The sequence below is a fragment of the Saccopteryx leptura genome, chromosome 4, assembly GCF_036850995.1.
Source record: "Saccopteryx leptura isolate mSacLep1 chromosome 4, mSacLep1_pri_phased_curated, whole genome shotgun sequence".
Classification (NCBI taxonomy): domain Eukaryota; kingdom Metazoa; phylum Chordata; class Mammalia; order Chiroptera; family Emballonuridae; genus Saccopteryx; species Saccopteryx leptura.
In genome coordinates this window covers 166,464,024-166,489,483 of record NC_089506.1, presented here as the reverse complement: position 1 = coordinate 166,489,483, position 25,460 = coordinate 166,464,024, and the positions used below count along the sequence as shown (strand labels likewise).

Here is a 25,460-nt window from a genome sequence, read left to right as displayed (position 1 = left end):
ACAAAATAAACAGTTTTAGGTACAAGCTCTAAATATCAATTTACATGAAGCACCATAAACAGGTTAATAACTGTGGAATAGGTAAAAAAATAACACTAAGAGTTACACTTAGATTCAGATATTCTTAGATATGTTAATATATCTGGCATTGTGAAATTAATGTTTAGTGCCCAATGAAACATACAGTTCTTTTTGCTTGAACTACCTAAAAGAAATAGATGTTCTCTGCCAAAGCAGTAAAACTATAAAAATGGAAAGTATCTGTGTCCATCTTAATCAGTTAAAATGGCAGAGTTTCACTCCATGTTAAGAAATAATTGTGATAGGCATACAAAAATAAAGCTTCAAAATAACTTTCACTCTAGACTTTAGTTGACAGAGGCAATATTGCTCAAAATAACATTATTTGTGATAAATGAATATCTCAAACTTAAGTACAGGCATAACTCAGAGACATTGCAGGTTTGATTCCAGAACACCAAAATATAGTAAGTACATATGTAAATTCAAAAACATTTTCATAACTATTTAAATTTCACAAATACAACTCACAGAAATAATAAAAAATTAACTTTTCCAATTACATTTTTTACAAAGTAATATTTGTATTTTTTTCTCAAGTAGAGTCATAGAGCAACACTAAGAATATCTAATACTTGCATAGCACACCTTACAAAGTATATGTTTACTACTTTAATTCTCACAATCACTGTATATACTAATAATCCCAGAGAGCTTGTAAAGTGAGGAGCTGGGACTGGAACCCAAGTCTTCAAAGTTCAGTGCTTTTTTCATTGACCCACTATTTGATATTTTTACATTCTCCAAAATCCCATACTTCTTCATGTCCTCCTCTCTTAGGACACCTAGCTCCTCATGTATGTACAGCAATTATAATCTACTACTAGATTCTAAACTCCTTGACTGAAACATGAAAGGCGATCATCAAATCTCTAGTCATGTATTTCCCCATTTACCGATCCCTTCTAGGCAACAGGTTTATAAGGAAGGAAAAAGAAGAATTTTAGCTCATGGGAGATTTACCTACACAGTTGAAAAAGAATTAAAAACTCCCCAGTATATATTCCATTCAAATTCCTACTTTTTAACTGATTGAAGAGCTCACCATTATTTAATGACAGTGAACTAAATAAAATTAAGCAGTGGAAAGTCTGAGAGGCATTTACAGAAATACAAGCACTCTCATCTTTAAAAGAGATTTTTGCAAAATTTCAATGACAGACGAAAGCCAAATAAAATCTTCAAATGTGAACTTTTAACAATGTCTTATTTTTAGAATATATTGTGCTGTTCATGTTAGTCACTCAAAACAAACTGGCAATATTAAAAAAAAAATTATAATTTGTAAATGGACCCTTTCTTTTATGTTTCTAAGAAAGCTAATTTAAATTCTTATAGTTACATTTAAACTACAAGTGGTAATAAGAAAAATATTTCAGTCTTATTTAATGTACAATCTATATAAAAAATAGTAAGTTTTAAAGCTTAGACTAAAGAAGAAAACATTTATATAAATTCTAGTTAGCTTATACTTTACCTATTATATTTTCTCTACAACACTCATACCTAGTCATAGGTTGTAATAGGAAAGCTTATCTATACTCATAACAAAGGCACATGGGAATTATGGACTTTGACAAGGAAATAAAGAATGACAAACCACTAACTCCGGTGTATAAGAGTAAGCAAATGATTATTGAGTTGAACTTACTTCTTTTAACCCATCTGAATGGCATCTATTCTCATTTAAAGATATTGTAGTTACTAGATGTGAATATATTAAATGCCACTGAACTGTATACTTTAAATCTTTAATTTTTTTTTTTTTTTTTTTTTTTTTTTACAGAGGCAGAGATAGGGACAGACAGACAGGAACGGAGAGAGATGAGAAGCATCAATCATCAGTTTCTCGTTGCGCGTTGGGACTTCTTAGTTGTTCATTGATTGCTTTCTCACATGTGCCTTGACCGTGGGCACATTCAGCAGACCGAGTAACCCCCTGCTGGAGCCAGCGACCTTGGGTCCAAGCTGGTGAGCTCTTTGCTCAAGCCAGATGAGCCCGCGCTCAAGCTGGCGACCTTGGGGGCTCGAACCTGGGTCCTTCCGCATCCCAGTCCGATGCTCTATCCACTGCGCCACCACCTGGTCAGGCTGAACTGTATACTTTTTAAATGCTTATTTTCATGGTATTTGAATTTCAACTCAGAATTAGATAGATTAGATAGATACATTGGATATATATATAGTAACTGCATATATATGACAATGTATCTCTTTTAAGAACCCCTCTGAGGATCATTCAATGGTACTGGTTCAAACTTTTGTAAGGTAATTAGTATCACTCTAATGGTGCCTGGGCTAAAATTGAAATCCTGTAGACTGGCAGCTTGAAAATGCAAATAATTGAAATGATGGGGTGAAAAATGACAAATAAGAGGCATCAATTCCTTCATATGCCAAAAACATTAAAATTTCTAGGTTGGTACCAGGGGTCTCAAACTCGCGGCCCGCCGAACAATTTTGTGCAGCCCGCAGACTAATCCACGAAGTTCAAAATATTTTGGATAAAATTAAGTAAGCCCGTGGATTAGTCTGCGGGCCACACAAAATTGCTCGGTGGGCCGCATGCGGCCTGCGGGCCGTGAATTTGAGACCCCTGAAACAAAACTTTGAGATTACTCTTCATCTGTTTAAAGGTTAATAAAGAATGTAACAAACATAATCCCTGGCTGGTTTGCTCAGTGGTAGAGGTTTGCCTGGTGTGTGGAAGTCCTATGTTTGATTTCTGGTCAGGGCACACAGGAGAAGCTCCCATCTGCTTCTCCACCCTTCCCTCTCTCCTTTCTCTCTGTCTCTCTCTTCCCCTCCTGCAGCCAAGGCTCCATTGGAGCAAAGTTAGCCTGGGCACTGAGGATGGCTCCATGGCCTCCACCTCAGGCGCTAGAATGGCTGTGGTTGCAACAAAACAATGTCCTAGATGGGCAGAGGATCGCCCCCTAGTGGGCTTTCCAGGGGCATCATGGTCAGGCAAATGCGGGAGTCTGTCTCTCTGCCTCCCCACTTCTCACTTCAGAAAAACACAAACACACACACAAAAGAGAATGTAACAAACATTAAACATAGTTTAGCAATGCTTAAATAAATTTTGAAAAATACATTGTTATTATAAAAGTAATGCTAATAGATACATTTTTATTTTCATTTTTTTTTAGCGAGAGAGAAAGAGACAGACAGACAAGGACAGACAGACAGGAAGGGAGATAGACAAGATACATCAATTCTTCGTTATGGCACTTTAATTTTTCATTGATTGCTTTCTTAAATGTGCCTTGATGGGGGCAGAGAAGGCTCCAACCAAGCCAGTGACCCCTTGCTTAAGCAGTGACCTTGGGCTCAAGCCAGCAACCGTGGGGTCATGTTTATGATTCCACACTCAAGCCGGCAACTCCATGCTCAAGATGGTGACCCCGTGCTCAAGCCAGATTAGCCCGCGCTCAAGCCAGTGACCTCGGAGTTTTAAACCTGGTTCCTCTGCATCCCAGGCCAACACTGTATCCACTGTGCTACTGGCTGGTCAGGCTCATCTTTTTTTATTTATTTATTTATTTATTTTTTAAGTGAGAGGAAGGGAGATAAAGAGACAGACTCCCACATGAACTAACGGGATCCACCTGGCAACTCCCATCCTGGGCCAATGTTCAAATCAGCCAAGCTATCCTTAGTGCCTGAGGCCAATGCTCAAACCAACTGAACTACTGGCTGCAAGAGGGAAAGAGAGAGAGAATTGGGTAGAGGGAGGGAAAGAAAAGCAGATGGTCACTTCTCATGTGTGCCCTGACCAGAGATTGAACCCAGCATGTTCGGATGCTGGGCCAACAGTCTATCCACTGAAACCAACCATCCAGGGCCAAATTTTCATCGATTTTTATTTATGGTTTACTAATCAATAAGCAATAGCTTATACATAAAGAGGGGGGGAATCTTTCATCCTAAATGACTCATAAAACCAGTTTAACTATCATTATTTCACTCATTAAGGAATTTTGTTATCACTATTTAATAAACTCTTTCTTTTAAATATTTTACTTCTTGATTTTAGAGAAAGGAGAGATAGAAGAGGCAGAGAAGAAACAGGAAGCATCAGCTTGCAGTTTGCTTCTCATATGTTCCCTGATGGGGCAAGCCCAGGGATCAAACCAGCGATCTCAGCACTCCAGGTCAAGACCCTATTCTCTGTACCACCACACATCAGGCTAAACGACTTCTTTAAAAATCTTTCAACATACTCCTTCTGAATGCAATTCTAGGGCCTGTTTCAAGAGCATAAAATTCACAATTAAATCCCCCCCCCCAAAAAAGAAAAATTACAATAATCACATTATTTCTATAATTAACTTAAATTTTCTTTCATGTTCAAATTTGACTCAAGTATTTTAAATATTTATGAATTTAAATTTAATTAAAATTAACAACCATTTTAAATTTACAGTATTTTAAAGTACATATTTTCTTAATAAGATTAACATTTTATTGAGTTTTGGAGCATTATATTTAAGGAATTCAGCAAAAACAAATTACGTGCTAAACTCTTAAGTATTACAGGCGTGTATCAAAAACTATTCATCATTTTACTGCTATTATACCACAATGAACTACATCAAATATACATATAAACTAAATTTGAAACGTACATCAACATATTGTATGATAAAGTGTCTCCTCTGTCCATCAGAATATACAGAAAGGACATATTCACCGGGTTTCCCATGGCTCTCTCGCACCAAGAAGTCTCCTTGTTGTTTTAACAGATCTTGCGCTTCTATCCTGGGAATTGCACCATGATACCATTCCTGTTCTGCCAGGGGCCTCTCACAAGGTATCGTATCACAGTACTTGAACAAATATTGGGGGGAAAAAAACTAAATTAGAAAAAAATAGCAAGTGTTTTTCCTAGTAAAATTCATAGCAATCACAAATACTTCTTACATATGACCCTCCCTTTACTTGACCAATTAAAAGTTATATGATGAATCTGAAATTTTCATAATTTTTTAAGAAATATCTCATGCAGTACTGGTGTTGAAGTTTGGCACAAATCCTTAGTCTTCAATATTTTAAGTTAGTTTTTTCTATCTATCATACATAGGTACACACAATATCAACATTTAGTTATTTATTTTTAAATTTTCTTCATTGATATTAAAGAGAGAGGAAAGGAGAAACAGAGAGAGAGAGAGAGAGAGAGAGAGAGAGAGATATGGATTTGTTATTTCACTTATTTATGCACTCATTGGTTGATTATTCTATGTGCCCTGACCAGGAATCAAACCTGCAACCTTGGCATATCAGGACAACATTCTAACCAACTTAGCTACCTGGCCAGGGCCTAAAGTTAATATTTATAGTTTCCAACATATCAAAAAATCCATATGTTTAAAATTCATCAACCAGAAAATTACCAAAAAGGAAGAGGGAGATTTTATCAGAGCAATTTATCATAAAATAACTTCATTTTTATTTAAATTAAAAGTTATTTCTGTCTAGGGAATTCTCAAGTACATGGACTGTCCATGTCCTATGTTCTAGGAATACTACCTAAGGCTTCATCTGATGCAACCTGGCTGCTGTGCCTTCCCATTGTTATCCTCATTTTCCTCACTTCCCTAACCATGACCTCTGCCGTGTGGATGCCTGGTCCTCATCCTGTACAGTGATGGTACATAAAACGTTAGGAGAAATAGCACCACCAAAAATCACCAATGTGCAATTACAAATACGGCAAAAACAAGAGAAGAGTATAAGCTATGAGTATGGCAAAAAAAGCAAATTATCTGTTATTTCAGGAGGCCCAATGCTAAGACCAAATAGCAGAGATTACTAAGAGCTGATGATATTTCCTTGAAATGCTTCTAATTGATAATAGATAGAATCACACATCTTATAAGTAAAAAATTGTTCATTTTTAATTGTCCACAGGAACTAAATTGCCCCAGATGGTAAGAGTACTTTAAAGTAAAACTATATACTTTCCATGTAAGTTATAATAGTGTGTACTAACTCTTAAGGTTCTCAAAATACAGTATGCACAATGTCCTCTTTAATTTATAACTTGGGAAATTAGAATAATAAAAGACGAATATTTACACATGAGATTTTTCAAGCTAACATTATAAACTGCATATATGGACAAAGTACAGTATCTTTGTGGTAATGAAAGAACTAGCTTTGAGGAGAGCCTTCATTATTTTGTACCACTGAAGAGACCCAAATCTTATTGGTCAAAACTCACCCTATTGATTTAAAAAACAACAACAAACAAATTTGAAAACCCCCCAACAGACTTCCAAGAAGAGTCCACATTTTGGTTGCTACTTCAACCATTTATGACATTTTTTATTCTTTAAATATAGACATGGTTTAAATATACATAGAAAACTTTTGTAAGCTAAATAAGCTTTTTTCTTTTAATACCAATTATGATAAATATAGTATTTCCCAAACTATTTAAATTGTGTTCCCAAAGTGGGTTTAAAGCACAAATTAATAAATAACCAGCCACAACTATAAGAGGTAAATATATATATTATATATATATAGTACAAACAAATGCATAGTCTACATAAAATTAAGTTTTTGTGTATACTATACTAATAGTTTATAGTTCTTAAAGTAGTCAGAATGGTTAATTACTTCTTTTCCCAGATTTTATCACAGTGCATTTTATTATAGTATATACAAATTTTCACCGTAATAAAAATATTTCCAAGTCTCACCAGTGGTAAAAGTATAAGAAATACAGTGTCACTTCTTTACAAATAACTTATTTTCATAATTATCTTTCAGAAAGGTCTACATAATAGAAAAGCATCACAAATCAGGATGTCATGTGCTTGATTTCTTGTCCTATTCAACCTGCCCTCCCAAATTTCGTATACGTAGCATTGGGAGAATGCTGATCCTGGGGAACTCATTAAATAAGGAGGGCATTTAAAGTACATAAACTCAGATAATACTCTTGAGAAATTCATCAAAGGATGTGGGGTGAGAATAGGGGAAAAACGTCATCCTCAAAGAGCATTTAAGTTTGTTCCTTTGTATTTAAAAAAAGAATGAACAGGAAGGAACTTGTACTGCTATTCCCTATGAATTATAATCCAGGTTTTTGAGATTATTAGTTTCTTCTCTGTAGGGATGGAAGCTTAGAGATCTGTTACTCCCCAGCCCCCAGACAATACTGTTAAAAAGCAAAAGTTATGAGCCCTGGCCAGTTGGCTCAGCGGTAGAGCGTCGGCCTAGCGTGTGGAGGACCCGGGTTCGATTCCCGGCCAGGGCACACAGGAGAAGCGCCCATTTGCTTCTCCACCCCTCTGCCGCGCCTTCCTCTCTGTCTCTCTCTTCCCCTCCCGCAGCCAAGGCTCCACTGGAGCAAAGATGGCCTGGGCGCTGGGGATGGCTCCTTGGCCTCTGCCCCAGGAGCTAGAGTGGCTCTGGTCGCAACATGGCGACGCCCAGGATGGGCAGAGCATCGCCCTCTGGTGGGCAGAGCGTCGCCCCATGGTGGGCGTGCCGGGTGGATCCTGGTCGGGCACATGCGGGAGTCTGTCTGACTGTCTCTCCCTGTTTCCAGCTTCAGAAAAATGCAAAAAAAAAAAAAGTTATGGTGAGGTATGTGTATGGATGTGTGCGTACACATTCATAAGGAAAGGTCAGACATACTCCTAGTCTGGGTCCATCAGGTATTTTAGGGACTAGTCGGAAGCACAGGAAGAAATATTTTTATTAATATGATTTTAATTAAATTCCAATACAATTTTGCAGGCTGGATAGTAAAAGAATGTAGGATGTATCAAAAACAAAATCCAACATCCTAACACTTGTCAAAATGATTTTTTACCTCAAGTATCTCATCTTTCTAAGCCTCACATGGAAAAAGACTTTTTGATACTTGATAGCTACCAATGATTTTTGCCAAAAATATGGTAGTATGGGAAGCCTTCTTTTTTAAAGTTATAGTTAATCGAATACAGTTAATAAACTATACTTAATAAGACAAGCTTTCCTGATTGACCCAACTGTTTCATTGTTTTTTTTCCCCCTTGACCTTATTTTTAAAGACTATTCCAGCAAAAACATGCTAGGCTTAGTGAAATAAAATGATTGGTTTACTAGTCCAAGACATATCATACTGAAATTGGTACAAACCAATGACAAAGAAAAAATTCTTAAGGCAGTCAGGGAAAAGAAGACTCCAACATATAAAGGAAGGCCTATTAGATTATCATCGGATTTCACAGCAGAAACCATACAAGCTAGAAGAGAGTGCACCCCAATATTTAAAGTCCTGAAAGAGAGGAACTTCCAGCCAAGAATCAAGAATACTATACCCATCAAAGCTATCCTTCAAATACAAAGGAGAAATAAAAACATTCACAGATACAGAAAAGATGAGGCAATTTATCATCAGAAAACCCCCACTCCAGGAAATACTAAACGGGGTTTCCCAACCAGATACAAAGAACAAAACAAAACAAAAACACAAGTAAAAGCTCCACCAAAAACACAATAAAACCAAATTTAAACTGTGACAACAAAAACAAAAAAAAAGGGGGGGGAGAGGATGAAGATTAATAGTATAGTAGTAAAGGACGATAGAGTGCAGAAGCACTCATAAGATAGTGTACTACCATGAACATGGTAGGTTCCCTTTTCATTACTTAATGGTAACCACCCTTGAAAAAACCACCACAGAAGCAAATGACTTAAAAAAGGTAGCAACAGAAGAAAGAAGTATGGAATACAACCAAACAAAAAAATAAAAGATAAAAAAACAAAAGAGAAAAATCAAACAAGATACAAAACTAACAGAAAGAAATTTATAAAATGGCAACAGGACACCCATAAGTGTTAATAATTACACTAAATGTAAATGGATTAAACTCACCAATAAAAAGACACCGAGTAGCAAAATGGACTAAAAAAGAATATCAACTGTATGCTGTCTACAAGAATCACATCTAAGCAAAAAGGATAAAAACAAATTCAAAGTGAAAGGCTGAAAACAATACTCCAAGCAAATAACATCCAAAAACAAAGGCAGGTGTAGCAATACTTGTATCTGATAATGCTGACTGCAAGACAGCAAAAGTACTCAGAGACAAAAATGGTCATTTCATAATAATTAAGGGGACTTTGAATCAAGAAGACATAACAATTCTTAATATATATGCACCAAACCAAAGAGCACCAAAATATATAAGACAGCTACTTATTGACCTAAAAAAAAAAAACTAACAAAAATATAATCATACTTGGAGACCTTGATACACCAATGACAGCTCTTGATCGTTCATCCAAACAGAAAATCAATAAAGATATATTGGCCTTAAATGAAACACTAGAGCACCTGGATATGATAGACATCTATAGGACATTTCACCCCAGAGCGACAGAGTATACATTTTTCTCTAGTGTACATGAAATATTCTCAAGAATTGACTATATATTGGGGCACAAAAATAATATCAGCAAATTCAGAAAAATCGAAATTGTACCAAGCACATTTTCTGATCATAAAGCCTTGAAACTAGAATTCAACTGCAAAAAAGAAAAAAACAACCCATAAAAATGTGGAAATTAACAACATACTTTTAAAAAATAAATGGGTCAAAGAAGAAACAAGAGCAGAGATAAAAAGATATATACAGACAAAGGAAAATGTCAATACAACATATCAGAATCTCTGGGATGCAGCAAAAGCAGTGATAAGAGGGAAGTCCACATCACTTCAGGCCTATATGAACAAACAAGAGAGGGCCCAAGTAAACCACTTAACTTCACACCTTAAAGAACTAGAAAAAGAAGAACAAAGACAACCCAAAACCAGCTGAAGAAAGGAAATAATAAAAATCAGAGCAGAAATAAATAAAATAAAGAACAGAAAAACTATAGAAAAAAATTAATAAAACAAGGAACTGGTTCTTTGAAAAGATCAACAAAATTGACAAACCCTGGCAAAACTCACAAAGGAAAAAAAAGAAAGGACTCATATAAACAAAATCCAAAATGAAAGAGGAGAAATCACCACAGACATCATAGATATAAAAAGAATTATTGTAGAATACTACGAAAAACTATATGCCATCAAATTCAACAATCCAGAAGAAATGGATAAATTCCTAGAACAATACAACCTTCCTAGACTGAGTCAAGAAGAAACAGAAAGCCTAAACAGACCAATTTAGCAGAGAGGAAATAAAAAAAACTACTAAAAACCTCCCCCAAAATAAATGTCCAGGCCCAGACAGTTATACTAGTGAATTCTATCAAACATTCAAAGATGACTTGGTACCTATTCTACTCAAAGTCTTCCAAAAAATTGAAGAAGAAGCAATACTTCCAAACAAGAAGCAATACTTCCAAACACATTTTATGAGGCCAACATAACCCTCATACCAAAACCTGGCAAGGACAGCACAAAGTAGAAAACTACAGAACAATATCTCTAATGAATACAGATGCTAAAATACTAAACAAAATACTAGCAAATCGAATACAACAACATATTCAAAAAAATAATACATCACGATCAAGTGGGATTCATCCCAGAATCTCAAGGATGGTTAAACATACGTAAAACGGTTAACATAATACACCATATCAACAAAACAAAGAACAAAAAACACATGATCTTATCAATAGATGCAGAAAAGGCATTCGATAAAATACAACACAACTTTATGTTTAAGACAATCAACGAAATGGGTATAAAAGGAAAATATCTCAACATGATAAAGGCCATATATGATAAACAATCAGCTAACATCATATTAAATGGCATGAAACTGACGACTTTCCCCCTTAAATCAGGAACAAAACAGGATTGTCCACTCTCTCCACTCTTATTTAACGTGGTGCTAGAAGTTCTAGCCAGAGCAATCAGACAAGAGAAAGAAATAAAAGGCATCCATATCGGAAAAGAAGAAGTAAAGGTATCACTTTTTGCTGATGATATGATCCTATACATCGAAAACCCCAAAGACTCCACAAAAAGATTACTAGAAACAATAAACCAATACAGTAAGGTCGCAGGATACAAAATTAACATACAAAAGTCCATAGCCTTTCTATATGCCAACAATGAAACATTAGAAAACGAACTCAAAAAATCCCCTTCACAATTGCAACAACAACAAAAAAAATACCTAGGAATAAACATAACAAAGAATGTAAAGGACCTATATAACGAAAACTACAAAGCATTGTTAAGGGAAATCGAAAATGACACAATGAGATGGAAAAATATTCCTTGTTCTTGGATAGGAAGAATAAATATAATCAAAATGGCCATACTACCCAAACAACATACAAATTTAATGCAATTCCCATCAAAATTCCAATGACATTTTTTAAAGAAATGGAAAAAAAATCATCAGATTTATATGGAAATATAAAAAACCCCGAATAGCCAAAGCAATCCTAAGGAAAAAGAATGAAGCTGGGGGCATTACAATACCTGACTTCAAACTATATTATAGAGCCACGACAATCAAAACAGCATGGTATTGGCAGAAAAACAGACACTCAGACCAATGGAACAGAATAGAAAGTCCAGAAATAAAACCACATACATATGGTCAAGTAATTTTTGATAAAGGGGCCAACAACACACAATGGAGAAAAGAAAGCCTCTTCAACAAATGGTGCTGGGAAAACTGAAAGCCACATGCAAAAGAATGTAACTCAACTGCAGTTTGTCCCCTTGTACTAAAATTAATTCAAAATGGATCAAAGACCTAAATATAAGACCTGAAAGAATAAAGTACATAGAAGAATACATAGGTACTAAACTCATGGACCTGGGTTTTAAAGAGCATTTTATGAATTTGACTCCAAAGGCAAGAGAAGTGAAGGCAAAGATAAATGAATGGGAGTACATCACACTAAGAAGTTTTTGCTCAGCAAGAGAAATTGATAACAAAATAAACAGAGAGCCAACTAAATGGGAAATGACATTTTCAAACAACAGCTCAGATAAGGCCCTAATATCCAAAATATACAAAGAACTAATAAAACTCAACAACAAACATACAAGCAACCCAATAAAAAAAATGGGAAGAGGACATCAACAGACAATTCTCCCAGGAAGAAATGCAAATGGCCAACAGATATATGAATAGATGCTCATCTTCATTAGTTATTAGAGAAATGCAAATCAAAACTACAATGAGATACCACCTCACACCTGTTAGATTAGCTATTATCAACAAGACAGGTAATAGCAAATGTTGGAGAGGCTGTGGAGAAAAAGGAACCCTCATTCACTGTTGGTGGGAATGTAAAGTAGTACAACCATTATGGAAAAAAGTATGGTGGTTCCTCAAAAAACTGAAAATAGAACTGCGTTATGACCCAGCAATCCCTCTACTGGGTATATACCCCCAAAACTCAGAAATATTGATATGTAAAGACACATGCAGTTCCATGTTCATTGCAGCATTGTTCACAGTGGCCAAGACATGGAAACAACCAAACAGCCCTTCAATAGATGACTGGATAAAGAAGATGTGGCATATATACACTATGGAATACTACTCAGGCATAAGAAATGATGACATCGGATCATTTACAACAAAATGGTGGGATCTTGATAACATTATATGGAGTGAAATAAGTAAATCAGAAAAAACCAAGAACTGCATGATTCCATACACAGGTGGGACATAAAAACGGGACTAAGAGGAGTGACGTCACGGAAATGGTGCCGTGAGCAGCGCGTCCGACAGATCTCCCCAAAATCACAACAAATTTATCAACTAGAAACAGGAAAATTTATCTTCGGAGCAAACTGAAAGCAAAAGGAATGTTATCACTCGAATCTGAGAGACGAGGGTGTGGAGGAAGCTACCGCAGGGACGTTCATTCAAGCCGCGAGAAAGTGCGCCTGTGGTAAGTCATCCCGCACTCGGAAGCCGCCGCCGGCCGCCGCCGCCGCCGCCAGCCGCCGCCGCGAGCAGCGCCCGGGTCGGTTGCAGGGCAAGCGGCAAGCAGCCGCTGGCGCGCTCCCGGTCTGATTGCAGACCGAGCATTGCAGACCGAGCACCGCTAACGTTCCCAGCGGCCCGCGCACAGGGAGCGGGAGAGGCCCCAGGGCGGTATTCCCTACTTGGGAGATTCTCTCCGCGGGCGGGGCACCTCACCCAGCCATTCAAGCTAACAATCAAGCGTTGGGGGAGGGGCGCGCGCAGGCAGCCTGAAATACCTTCGGGAGCACAGCTGCGACCCAATTACTAAAATTAACTTAACCCGTGAAATCTGCGCACCCTCGGTTCTAATTGATAAGATCTCTCTCAGTTCACCGACCCAAGACAAGAGGCGTGATATTTTTTGGTGCCTCTCGCTAAAGGGGCGGGGGCAACTTCTGATTGATAGAGCCTCCATATTCAGGGATAAACGCTAACAAGAAGGACTTGGCAGATAATAAGATCTATACCACACTAGTCGCAAGCAGAGACTAGTGCCTCTTCTTACCGGCCAAAACAGGCTACAAAGTGTGGAAAGCCTGGGTTGAGAGGTCCAACGGAATGCTAGGCGCTGAACAATCACCTTGACAACAATTGACTCCCACCCCCGCCTGATTACACTGGAGGCCCTGACTGTCAGAGCCCTTCCCAGAGCCTTGCACTGAGTGGGGATAGAGTGGGGATTTCCCAGCTCTTTGAGCCTCTTACTCCCCAGGCAGAAGCAGTGGCAGCCTTGTGGCTGGATCGCCAGGCTGCTGGTTCGGGAGGGGGGGACTGGGAGAGAGAATCCACGAAGGCGAACTCTCTCGTCGTTAGACCCTGCAGACGCCGGCAGGCCTTGACTACCAACAAGACTAAAGCCAATTGTGTGACATTGCCGTAGAACCCCATCAACTGCAAGTCCCTGCCTGGGTGTGGCGCAGGGGCAGGGCCTGGGGTGCAGAGTCGCCGACCGGGAAGAGGGAGAGAGGAGAAGGAGGAAGAGGTTGACATCTCAAAATCAGGAAAAATCCACAGACTTTGTAGCTTGTTCCACTGTTTGTTTGTTTGTTTTTTTGTTGTTGTTGTTGTTGTTGTTGTTGTTTGTTCCTTCTATCTTATTGCCTTTATTTCCTCCACCTCAGTCCTTCTATTCTCTGCCCATCTTATGCTTCCCTTTTCTTGAACTACACTACCCATAAGTGTTACATTTTATTTCTCTTCTTCATCCTCACCCTCCTTTGGGGTTATACTCCAGGACACTTAATTCTCACTCTCTCCTCTTTTGTTTTTTTTTTCCTTATTTTGTTTTTTTCTCTTCCTTTTTTATTTCTTCCTTCGTTTTTCTCTTTTTCTTATTTTTTCCTTTCTATTCGTTTTTTTCTTTTCTCGTTTTACTTTCCTCCCATTTAATCCTCAATCACGAACAAATTAGTTAATTTGGGACTCAAGGTTTTTTTTGGCTTTGTTTTTCTTTTTCGGTTTTGTTTTTGTTTTTTTCTGGTTGGTTTGTTTTTGTGGCATTTTGGGCCCTCCCAACCCAAGGTCTCCATTGTATTTGGTCTTTGCTCCACTTAATACAACGTATTTTTACTTATTATTTTTATTTTTTCTTCTTGATTATTCCTTTTTTTATCCTTTTTTCTGGTTCCCTCTTGTTCCTCTCATTATATCTCTTGGTTGACCGTCACCCACAGGCAGATCAACTTATGCTTGTCTAAGATTTTCTTCCTTTTTTTTTATTTTTTTTTATTTTTTTATTTTTTTTATTTATTTTTTTATTTTTTGCCCCCTTGAACTCTTCACCGCAAACCAGGCCCTCCACTATAGGCACGATATTTCCCTGAGGTGGGGAGAGGAGGGAAGGAGAACAAAGAAAAAAAAAAGGGGGGAAATAATAAATTATTACTGCTTTTTTGTGTGGGGTGTTTTACCCTTTTTTTTTTGTTTTTTTTTTTTTTTTTTTGTTTTTTTTTTGTTTTGTTTTGTTTTTTTGTTTTTTACTTTTTACTCTTTATTAATTCTAATTAGTGCTATCAACAAGACCACCCTCCGATGCCAATAAGAAAGAGGAAATCAAATATTATGGATACAAAAGAAAGAGAGGTAACACAAATAGATGTGGAAAAATCTATGGAGAAAAGACTTAACATATTGGAAGCCTTGGAGCTAAATGACAGAGAATTTAAAATAGAAATCTTAAAAATACTCAGAGATATACAAGAAAACACGGAAAGGCAATATAGGGAGATCAGAAAACAACTCAATGAACACAAAGAATATATTACCAAGGAAATTGAAACTATAAAAACAAATCAAACAGAAATGAAAAACTCAATTCACGAACTGAAAAACAAGGTAACAAGCTTAGCTAGCAGAACAACCCAGATTGAAGATAGGATTAGTGAAATAGAAGACAAACAACTTGAGGCACAACAGAGAGAAGAAGAAAGAGACTCAAAAATAATAAAAAACGAGAAAGCCCTACAGGAATTATCTGACTCCATCAGAAAGAATAACATAAGAATAATAGGTATATCAGAGGGAGAAGAGAAAGAAAATGGAATGGAGAATATACTCAAACAAATAATAGACGAGAACTTCCCAAGCCTGTGGAAAGAACTAAAGCCTCAAATTCAAGAAGCAAACAGAACACCGAGTTTTCTTAACCCCAACAAACCCACTCCAAGGCACATCATAATAAAGATGACACAAACCAATGACAAAGAAAAAATTCTCAAGGCAGCCAGGGAAAAGAAGAGTACATCATATAAAGGAAGGCCTATTAGATTATCATCAGATTTCTCAGCAGAAACTCTACAAGCTAGAAGAGAGTGGACCCCAATATTTAAAGCCCTGAAAGAGAGGAACTTTCAGCCAAGAATACTATACCCATCAAAGCTATCCTTCAAGTATGAAGGAGATATAAAAACATTCACAAATACAGAAAAGATGAGAGAATTTATCACGAGAAAGCCCCCACTCCAGGAAATACTAAAGGGGGTTTTCCAACCAGATTCAAAGAACAAAAGAAAACAACACCACAAGTAACAGCTCCACCAAGAACACAATAAAACCAAACTTAAACTGTGACAACAAAGGAAAAAAAAAGGGGGGGAGAGAATGGAGATTAACAGTAGCAAAGGACGATGAAGTGCAGAAATACTTATAAGATAGGGTACTACAATGAATATGGTAGGTACCCTTTTCATTACTTAATGGTAACCACCCTAGAAAAAACCACCACAAAAACACATGACTTAAAAAAGGTAGCAACAGAGGAAAGAAGTATGGAACACAAACAAACAGAAACAAATGATAGAAAAACAAAAGAGAAGAATCAAACTAGATACAAAACTAACAGAAAGCAATTTATAAAATGGCAGTAGGGAACCCACAAGTGTCAATAATTACACTAAATGTAAATGGATTAAACTTACCAATAAAAAGACACAGAGTAGCAGAATGGATTAAAAAAGAAAATCCAACTATATGCTGCCTACAAGAAACACATCTAAGCAACAAGGATAAAAACAAATTCAAAGTGAAAGGCTGGAAAACAATACTCCAAGCAAACAACACCCAAAAAAAAGCAGGTGTAGCAATACTCATATCTGATAATGCTGACTACAAGACAGAAAAAGTACTCAGAGACAAAAATGGTCACTATATAATGATTAAGGGGACACTGAATCAAGAAGACATAACAATCCTTAATATATATGCACCAAACCAAGGAGCACCAAAATATATAAGACAGCTACTTATTGACCTTAAAACAAAAACTAACAAAAATACAATCATACTTGGAGACCTCAATACTCCGCTGACGGCTCTAGATCGGTCATCCAAACAGAGAATCAATAAAGATATAGTGGCCTTGAACGAAATACTAGAACACCTGGATATGATAGACATCTACAGGACACTTCATCCCAAAGCGACAGAGTATACATTTTTCTCTAGTGTACATGGAACATTCTCAAGAATTGACCATATGTTGGGCCACAAAGACAATATCAGCAAATTTAGAAAAATTGAAATTGTACCAAGCATATTTTCTGATCATAAAGCCTTGAAACTAGAATTCAACTGCAAAAAAGAGGGGGAAAAACCCACAAAAATGTGGAAACTAAACAACATACTTCTAAAAAATGAATGGGTCAAAGAAGAAATAAGCGAAGAGATCAAAAGATACATACAGACAAATGAAAATGAAAATACGACATATCAGAATCTATGGGATGCAGCAAAAGCAGTAATAAGAGGAAAGTTCATATCACTTCAGGCCTATATGAACAAACAAGAGAGAGCCGAAGTAAACCACTTAACTTCACACCTTAAGGAACTAGAAAAAGAAGAACAAAGACAACCCAAAACCAGCCGAAGAAAGGAGATAATAAAAATCAGAGCAGAAATAAATGAAATAGAGAACAGAAAAACTATAGAAAAAATCAATAAAACAAGGAGCTGGTTCTTTGAAAAGGTCAACAAAATTGACAAACCCTTGGCAAGACTCACCAAGGAAAAAAGGCACAGGACTCAAATAAATAAAATCCAAAATGAAAGAGGAGAGATCACCACAGACATCATAGATATACAAAGAATTATTGTAGAATACTATGAAAAATTATATGCCACCAAATACAACAATCTAGAAGAAATGGATAAATTCCTAGAACAATACAACCTTCCTAGACTGAGTCATGAAGAAGCAGAAAGCCTAAACAGACCAATCAGCAGGGAGGAAATAGAAAAAACTATTAAAAACCTCCCCAAAAATAAAAGTCCAGGCCCAGACGGTTATACTAGTGAATTCTATCAAACATTCAAAGAAGACTTGGTTCCTATTCTACTCAAAGTCTTCCAAAAAATTGAAGAAGAAGCAATACTTCCGAACACATTTTATGAGGCCAACATAACCCTCATACCAAAACCTGGCAAGGATGGCACAAAGAAAGAAAACTACAGACCAATATCTCTAATGAATACAGATGCTAAAATTCTAAACAAAATACTGGCAAACCGAATACAACAACATATTAAAAAAATAATACATCATGATCAAGTGGGATTCATCCCAGAATCTCAAGGATGGTTCAACATACGCAAAACGGTTAACGTAATACACCATATCAACAAAACAAAGAACAAAAACCACATGATCTTATCAATAGATGCAGAAAAGGCTTTTGATAAAATACAACACAATTTTATGTTTAAGACTCTCAACAAAATGGGTATAGAAGGAAAATATCTCAACATGATAAAGGCCATATATGATAAACCATCAGCTAACATCATATTAAATGGCACTAAACTGAAGGCTTTCCCCCTTAAATCAGGAACAAGACAGGGTTGTCCACTCTCTCCACTCTTATTTAACGTGGTGCTAGAAGTTCTGGCCAGAGCAATCAGACAAGACAAAGAAATAAAAGGCATCCATATTGGAAAAGAAGAAGTAAAGGTATCACTTTTTGCTGATGATATGATCCTATACATCGAAAACCCGAAGGACTCCACAAAAAGATTATTAGAAACAATAAACCAATACAGTAAGGTCACAGGATACAAAATTAACATACAGAAATCCATAGCCTTTCTCTATGCCAACAATGAAATATTAGAAAACGAACTCAAAAAAATAATCCCCTTCACGATTGCAACAAAAAAAATAAAATACCTAGGAATAAACATAACAAAGAATGTAAAGGACCTATATAATGAAAATTACAAAGCATTGTTAAGGGAAATCGAAAAAGATACAATGAGATGGAAAAATATTCCTTGTTCTTGGATAGGAAGAATAAATATAATCAAAATGGCCATATTACCCAAAGCAATATACAAATTTAATGCAATTCCCATCAAAATTCCTATGAGATTTTTTAAAGAAATGGAACAAAAAATCATCAGATTTATATGGAACTATAAAAAACCCCGAATAGCCAAAACAATCCTAAGGAAAAAGAATGAAGCTGGGGGCATTACAATACCTGACTTTAAACTATATTATAGGGCCACAATAATCAAAACAGCATGGTATTGGCAGAAAAATAGACACTCAGACCAATGGAACAGAATAGAAAGCCCAGAAATAAAACCACATATATATGGTCAAATAATCTTTGATAAAGGGGCCAACAACACACAATGGAGAAAAGAAAGCCTCTTCAACAAATGGTGTTGGGAAAACTGGAAAGCCACATGCAAAAGAATGAAACTCGACTACAGCCTGTCCCCGTGTACTAAAATTAATTCAAAATGGATCAAAGACCTAAATATAAGACCTGAAACAATAAAGTACATAGAAGAAGACATAGGTACTAAACTCATGGACCTGGGTTTTAAAGAACATTTTATGAACTTGACTCCAATGGCAAGAGAAGTGAAGGCAAAGATAAATGAATGGGACTACATCAGAATAAAAAGTTTTTGCTCAGCAAGAGAAACTGATATAAAAATAAACAGACTGCCAACTAAATGGGAAATGATATTTTCAAACAACAGCTCAGATAAGGGCCTAATTTCCAAAATTTACAAAGAACTCATAAAACTCAACAACAAACAAACAAACAATCCAATAAAAAAATGGGAAGAAGACATGAATAGACACTTCTCCCAGGAAGAGATACAAATGGCCAACAGATATATGAAAAAATGCTCAGCTTCATTAGTTATTAGGGAAATGCAAATCAAAACTACAATGAGATACCACCTCACCCCTGTTAGATTAGCTATGATCAACAAGACGGGTAATAGCAAATGTTGGAGAGGCTGTGGAGAAAAAGGAACCCTCATTCACTGTTGGTGGGACTGTAAAGTAGTACAACCATTATGGGGGAAAGTATGGTGGCTCCTCAAAAAACTGAAAATAGAACTACCTTATGACCCAGCAATCCCTCTACTGGGAATATACCCCAAAACCTCAGAAACATTGATACGTGAAGACACATGTAGCCCCATGTTCATTGCAGCACTGTTCACAGTGGCCAAGACATGGAAACAACCAAAAAGCCCTTCAATAGAAGACTGGATAAAGAAGATGTGGCACATATACACTATGGAATACTACTCAGCCATAAGAAACGATGACATCAGATCATTTACAGCAAAATGGTGGGATCTTGATAACATTATAAGGAGTGAAATAAGTAAATCAGAAAAAAACAAGAACTACATGATTCCATACATTGGTGGAACATAAAAATGAGACTAAGAGACATGGACAAGAGTGTGGTGGTTACCAGGGGTGGGGGGAGGGAGGACAGGGGGAGAGTTAGGGGGAGGGGGAGGGGCACAGAGAACTAGATAGAGGGTGGCGAAGGACAATCTGACTTTGGGCGAGGGGTATGCAACATAATTTAATGACAAAATAACCTAGACATGTTTTCTTTGAATATATGTACCCTGATTTATTAATGTCATCCCATTACCATTAATAAAAATTTAATTAAAAAAAAAAAAAAAAACGGGACTAAGAGACATGGACAAGAGTGTGGTGGTTAAAGGGGGGGAGGAGAGGGAGGGATAAGGAAAGTGGGAGGGGGAGGGGCACAAAGAAAACTAGATAGAAGGTGAGGGAGGACAATGTGACTTTGGGTGATGGGTATGCAACATAATTGATTGACAAGATAACCTGGACATGTTTTCTTTGAACATATACACCCTGATTTATTGATGTCACTCCATCAAAATTAATAAAAATTAAAAAAAAAAAAAGACTGGTTTAAATGTAGAGGCAATAAGGAGTCAAAACTAGAAAATGAAAATATTTGGGGGAAGAATAATAGGCCATTTTTTTCTTACCGTGGTTCAGAATAATTTCCAAGTATGTAATGAATATTGTATGCCTTCTTTACCTCAAACATTTGAGTGCAAAATTAGCTTTTTTTTGAGAGGCAATGATCAAGTGTCAAAAATAAAAAGATCAAAGTCTGGATTCTATGAAAATATAGCACCCAATTCAAAAGACATTTTATAAGAAACTAAAACAGAATGGAAAACATACAAGTAAAACCTCTCAATAAGCTTGAACAAACTAAATACTTCAGTACAAACATTAAAAATTTTAATGAATTTTAATAACCATAAAAATGACATTTAATTCCATTTTTATTCTTATATAAATTTATTAATTTAATAATGTAAGCAATGAATTCTTTCAAATGTAGTTTAATAATATACTGGGGTGACTATAAGTAACTCACAGGATTTTAAACATCTCTCAAAAATTTCACAATGACCTCTTTACATTTTAAGTTATATATCACTGATAAATTTTAGGAGATTAAGAGTCAATGCCATACAATCAGAAATAAGACAATCACCAAACACTTGCAAAGGGTAGGAAATATTGGTCTCTTAAATAGGCATCTGCCTGATAGTAGTAGAAGCTATTTCCAGTGGCAGGGAACATATCCATACATAGCAACTGTATTTTATACCAGTTAGAGTTTGATAGTTGAACAAACACTTAACATAAAATGAAAACATAAATAATAATGTTCTTCCTATCACTTTTTTCAAATTTCTAGTTACAGTTTTAATTTACTGAATGAGTTACTTCTTAAATCAATAAACAATAAAATATTCTAGATATTTGATATTCATGATCAGTTAGTTGCCTTCAGGCCAAACAAGCAGGATGTAAATTAATTAGATCCATGCTTCTGTCTATAACAGGCACTAAAGCCAATCCTAACTCTACAAATTCTAATTTTTTAGCAATAAAGTAGAATAGGTCATTTTTTTCAGACCCTAATACCTTTAAGCAAAACAAAGATACTTTACACTTTACCTAATGTTTATTCTCTACAATGAAACTAGCAACAAAACTCTTACTCATAAATGTTTTGAACAAATCTATCTGTACTTTTTGGAAACTTGATTTTGTTTAGTCTTTTGCAAATAATATAACTATTATCTGGTATAATGGCCTGAAAGAATTACATGCTGATCAAAGCTTCTAATTCTCATACAATTCTTTCTGAAACGTTATTTAAAAAGATCAACAACTAGACCAGGCACGGCCAACAGACAGCCCGCATAATGAGTGTATGCGGCCCACGATTAAATTTTTAATATTCTACGCTACTTTAAAATCTCAGCCTCTCAGAAGCGGAAATGTCTTTGATTATTGGAAATTGAGATATTTCAGAAGACAGCGATACGCGGAAAAGAATTCCATGTTTGACTAATCTAGGGTTAACTTTCAATAATTGGTTGAATGGATTTGTGATACTTCTTTAAAATTAAAAAAATTCCATTATAAAGATTTACAACTTTTGTACTTGTCTGTACTCGATATGAACTGTTTGACATTTAGCAGCATTGTGAAACCCACATTCTTTTAGGCGGAGTTAGCCAGTGTGCACCCAAGGTCAAACAATTTGTTATTTTTGTGGTCAAGTGAGCTGAATCAAGTGGCATGGTAGCATAGACAATAGCTGCAGTTGATAACTGAAAACATGTTCAGGCTGTTTGTAAAACAAAATAATTGTTTTATTTGTGATATAACTCCTTCAAGCTCATTATATTAATTAAATATTGTTTCCATTGATTGCAATACAGTTTGGATATTTATACGGTATATAATTATATTTTTATTAAAATAATATTGTATATTAAATTTTTTCACTCACATTTATTCATAAACAAATTACATAAGACAATTTTGTTTATTTAAATGAATCATTTTTGTATTTAACATTTTTTAATTTTAATATTTCGTCCAGCCTGTGAAAAAAGTTTCCTTTATAATCTGGGGGCAAAACCTGTTGGCTACACCTGAACTAGAGGAAACCCATATATTACCTTAGGTGCGCAACTTCCCATTTCCTTGACTGATGTTTTGTGCACTTTCTTGATCTCTCTTTAGAGACACTATCACTAACAAAATATATTTTCTTAAAGATCTTTAATTTTTGGTCTACCATTTCTGCTTCCTCCAATCATCTGATTTCCTCTTTTTAAAAAAAAAAACACGAAAGACCTGTTTCTTCACTGAATTCCTTCACTCATCTTCTTTTTATTCGTCAGTGTTTTTTCTTATAATTATTTGTATCAATTTACCTTTTCCAAATGTGCTTGTGACTCTCATTCTCACCTGATCATTTCACTGCACCATTTTCTCCAATTTCATATTTTTAGCTTCAAATAGTCTCTCAATACCACAATATTAACAAAAACACACTTTAGCCAATTAACTGTATTCCGTGCTAAGTGAAAATGCACATCTCAACCAAAACTATTAGATCATTCTAATATGTCAATATGTCATATTTCGATAAATTTAAACATGTATCATCAAGTTGGAATTACTTGTATAGGATACAAGTACCAGTCTGACATGATCTGGGTCACTTGATTTAATCATTTGAGCAAACATATAAAATAGATTTACTCCCTATAAAGTAAAATTATAGAAAATAACTAGATAAGCCCTTTTTCAAGATTGCATGTGATAATAATGCTAGTGATTAAAATGTGCAATTATCAGAATAATATTTAGTCTTCCTAAACATGCCAGACTATACAGGAGAAGTCAGTATATGTGTAGCAGTGATATGATGCAAAAAATTTAACTCTCCCCCCCTCCTTGTTTCTTGTTTTTCTGTATCTTAGTGCCAAGGCAGATAAAAGAAGGCAAGGTAAATTAAGACTTTAAGAATAATAAAAAAAAAAGACACCTAAGGTTTAAAAAATATAATATTCAATCTGAATTAAATAGAATGCCCTGTAGAGAAAGTAAATACTTTGCTAGACTTGAAGGAGAACACTAAAAAACACAGGCAGTTTACTATGCTGTTCATAAAAAGAACTATAATGTCCCATACCGCGCTTTCAACTGATATGCTGCAAGAATTTTTAAAACATGCAACAGTGAATATATTATTCTATACAATGGAAGCAAATGTTTATTTTCCTGCATTTTTCTTTCTAAATTCAAGTACAGTTTTGAAATTTAAAAAAATATATGCAAATAGAGTATAGAAAAATTTTAATTTTAAGGAGACAAGAGTTAAATAAATATTCTTCTGTTGTCTAAAAACAAAAAAAAAAACACAAAAAAGCAATTATTTGGACCAAAATGTGCTTTATTCTAGTTTAAAAGAAAACTTTTTTCAAAGAGTGCTATAATGAGAAGGGTGCTATACGCTCTATAGATCAGTGATACAACTAGTGCTCACAAGGGGCTGCAAGATGGAAGCCCAAGATGTTTGCTCAACCACTTGTAAATAGTCTCCCATAAAAAGATGGATCAGGAGAAAGGACATATTCTTGACAAGACTAGAACAGATCTCATCAAATATAATATGGTTTAAAAGACTTCCAATGGAAATGGATCCTCATGATTGCCAGCAGGCTTTCAGATTTTGCAGTTGACTTTAGAGACAGTCTCTCAGAAATAGTTTTCAAAGCAAAATGATACCTTTCTGCAGCATGGGAAGATGCTGCATGTGACACAGGCCTCAGAGCCCAGAGGTTCTCACAGGTTAACACATTTAGTAAGCTGAAGAAAAGACCACATGCCTGAGCTGATGTAACATTAAAATACTACTCTGATCATTAAACATCTACCATCAGATACTATATTCAGTTCATGTCAAATTCATTTATCAGCTAATTATCTTACATTCTTCATCAAGACTATTCATTGAAGTGATCTGTTAGACTATCTTCAAAGATAGCTTTCCATTTCAGCCACACTGCTTAAAATGCTGAAATAATGATGGCAAGTCCCATGGGAATATTATGATGACTGGTTGCACTTTCATATCCCTAGATTTAATGCAAGTAATTGCTTTATTTTTACCTAAAATTTTGCTTTAAAGTTCCAATTTTTATATGTTCATTTGAATAGAGGGGCAATGATTTCATAGTTGTTGCTTTCTTAATATTTTACATTAAATATGCTTCTACACACATAAGAATAAATTTGGACCTCTGCCTCACACCATATATAAAAATTGCCTCATAATGAATCCAAGACCTACATGTAACTACTATATAAAATTCTCAGGAGGAAACAAAGTTAAATATCTGCATGACCTTGGGCTAGACAACAGTATTTTAGATTTGACACCAGAGGCATGTACCATCAAAGAAAAATTGATAAATTAAACTTTGTCAAAATTAAAAAATTTTGTCAAAGGACACTATCAAAAAAGTGAAAAGATAATCCACAAAATGAGAAGAAACATTTTTTAATTACATATCTGAAAAGGGGCTTGTGACCAAAATATATAAAGAACTCTTATAACTCAACAATAGAAAAGCAACCCAATTTTAAAGTGTCCAAAGGAAATGAATAGTTATATCCCCAAAGAACATATACAAGAAGCCAATAAACATATATAAAGATGCTCAACGCCTGACCAGGCGGTGGCGCAGTGGATAGAGCGTCAGACTGGGATGCAGAGGACCCAGGTTCGAGAC

At 35.6% G+C, this 25,460-nt stretch overlaps 1 protein-coding gene across 5 annotated transcripts in view; it reads right to left on the bottom strand.

The window, feature by feature from the left end:
* Window positions 1–25,460, bottom strand: part of FER (FER tyrosine kinase) — a 460,210-nt gene that overhangs the window by 225,806 nt on the left and 208,944 nt on the right. For all 5 annotated transcript variants that reach the window (XM_066381979.1, XM_066381978.1, XM_066381980.1 and 2 more), the window contains one exon: window positions 4,713–4,913. In XM_066381979.1, the coding sequence (XP_066238076.1) occupies window positions 4,713–4,913 (201 nt within the window). The remainder of the gene's footprint in view (window positions 1–4,712; window positions 4,914–25,460) is intronic.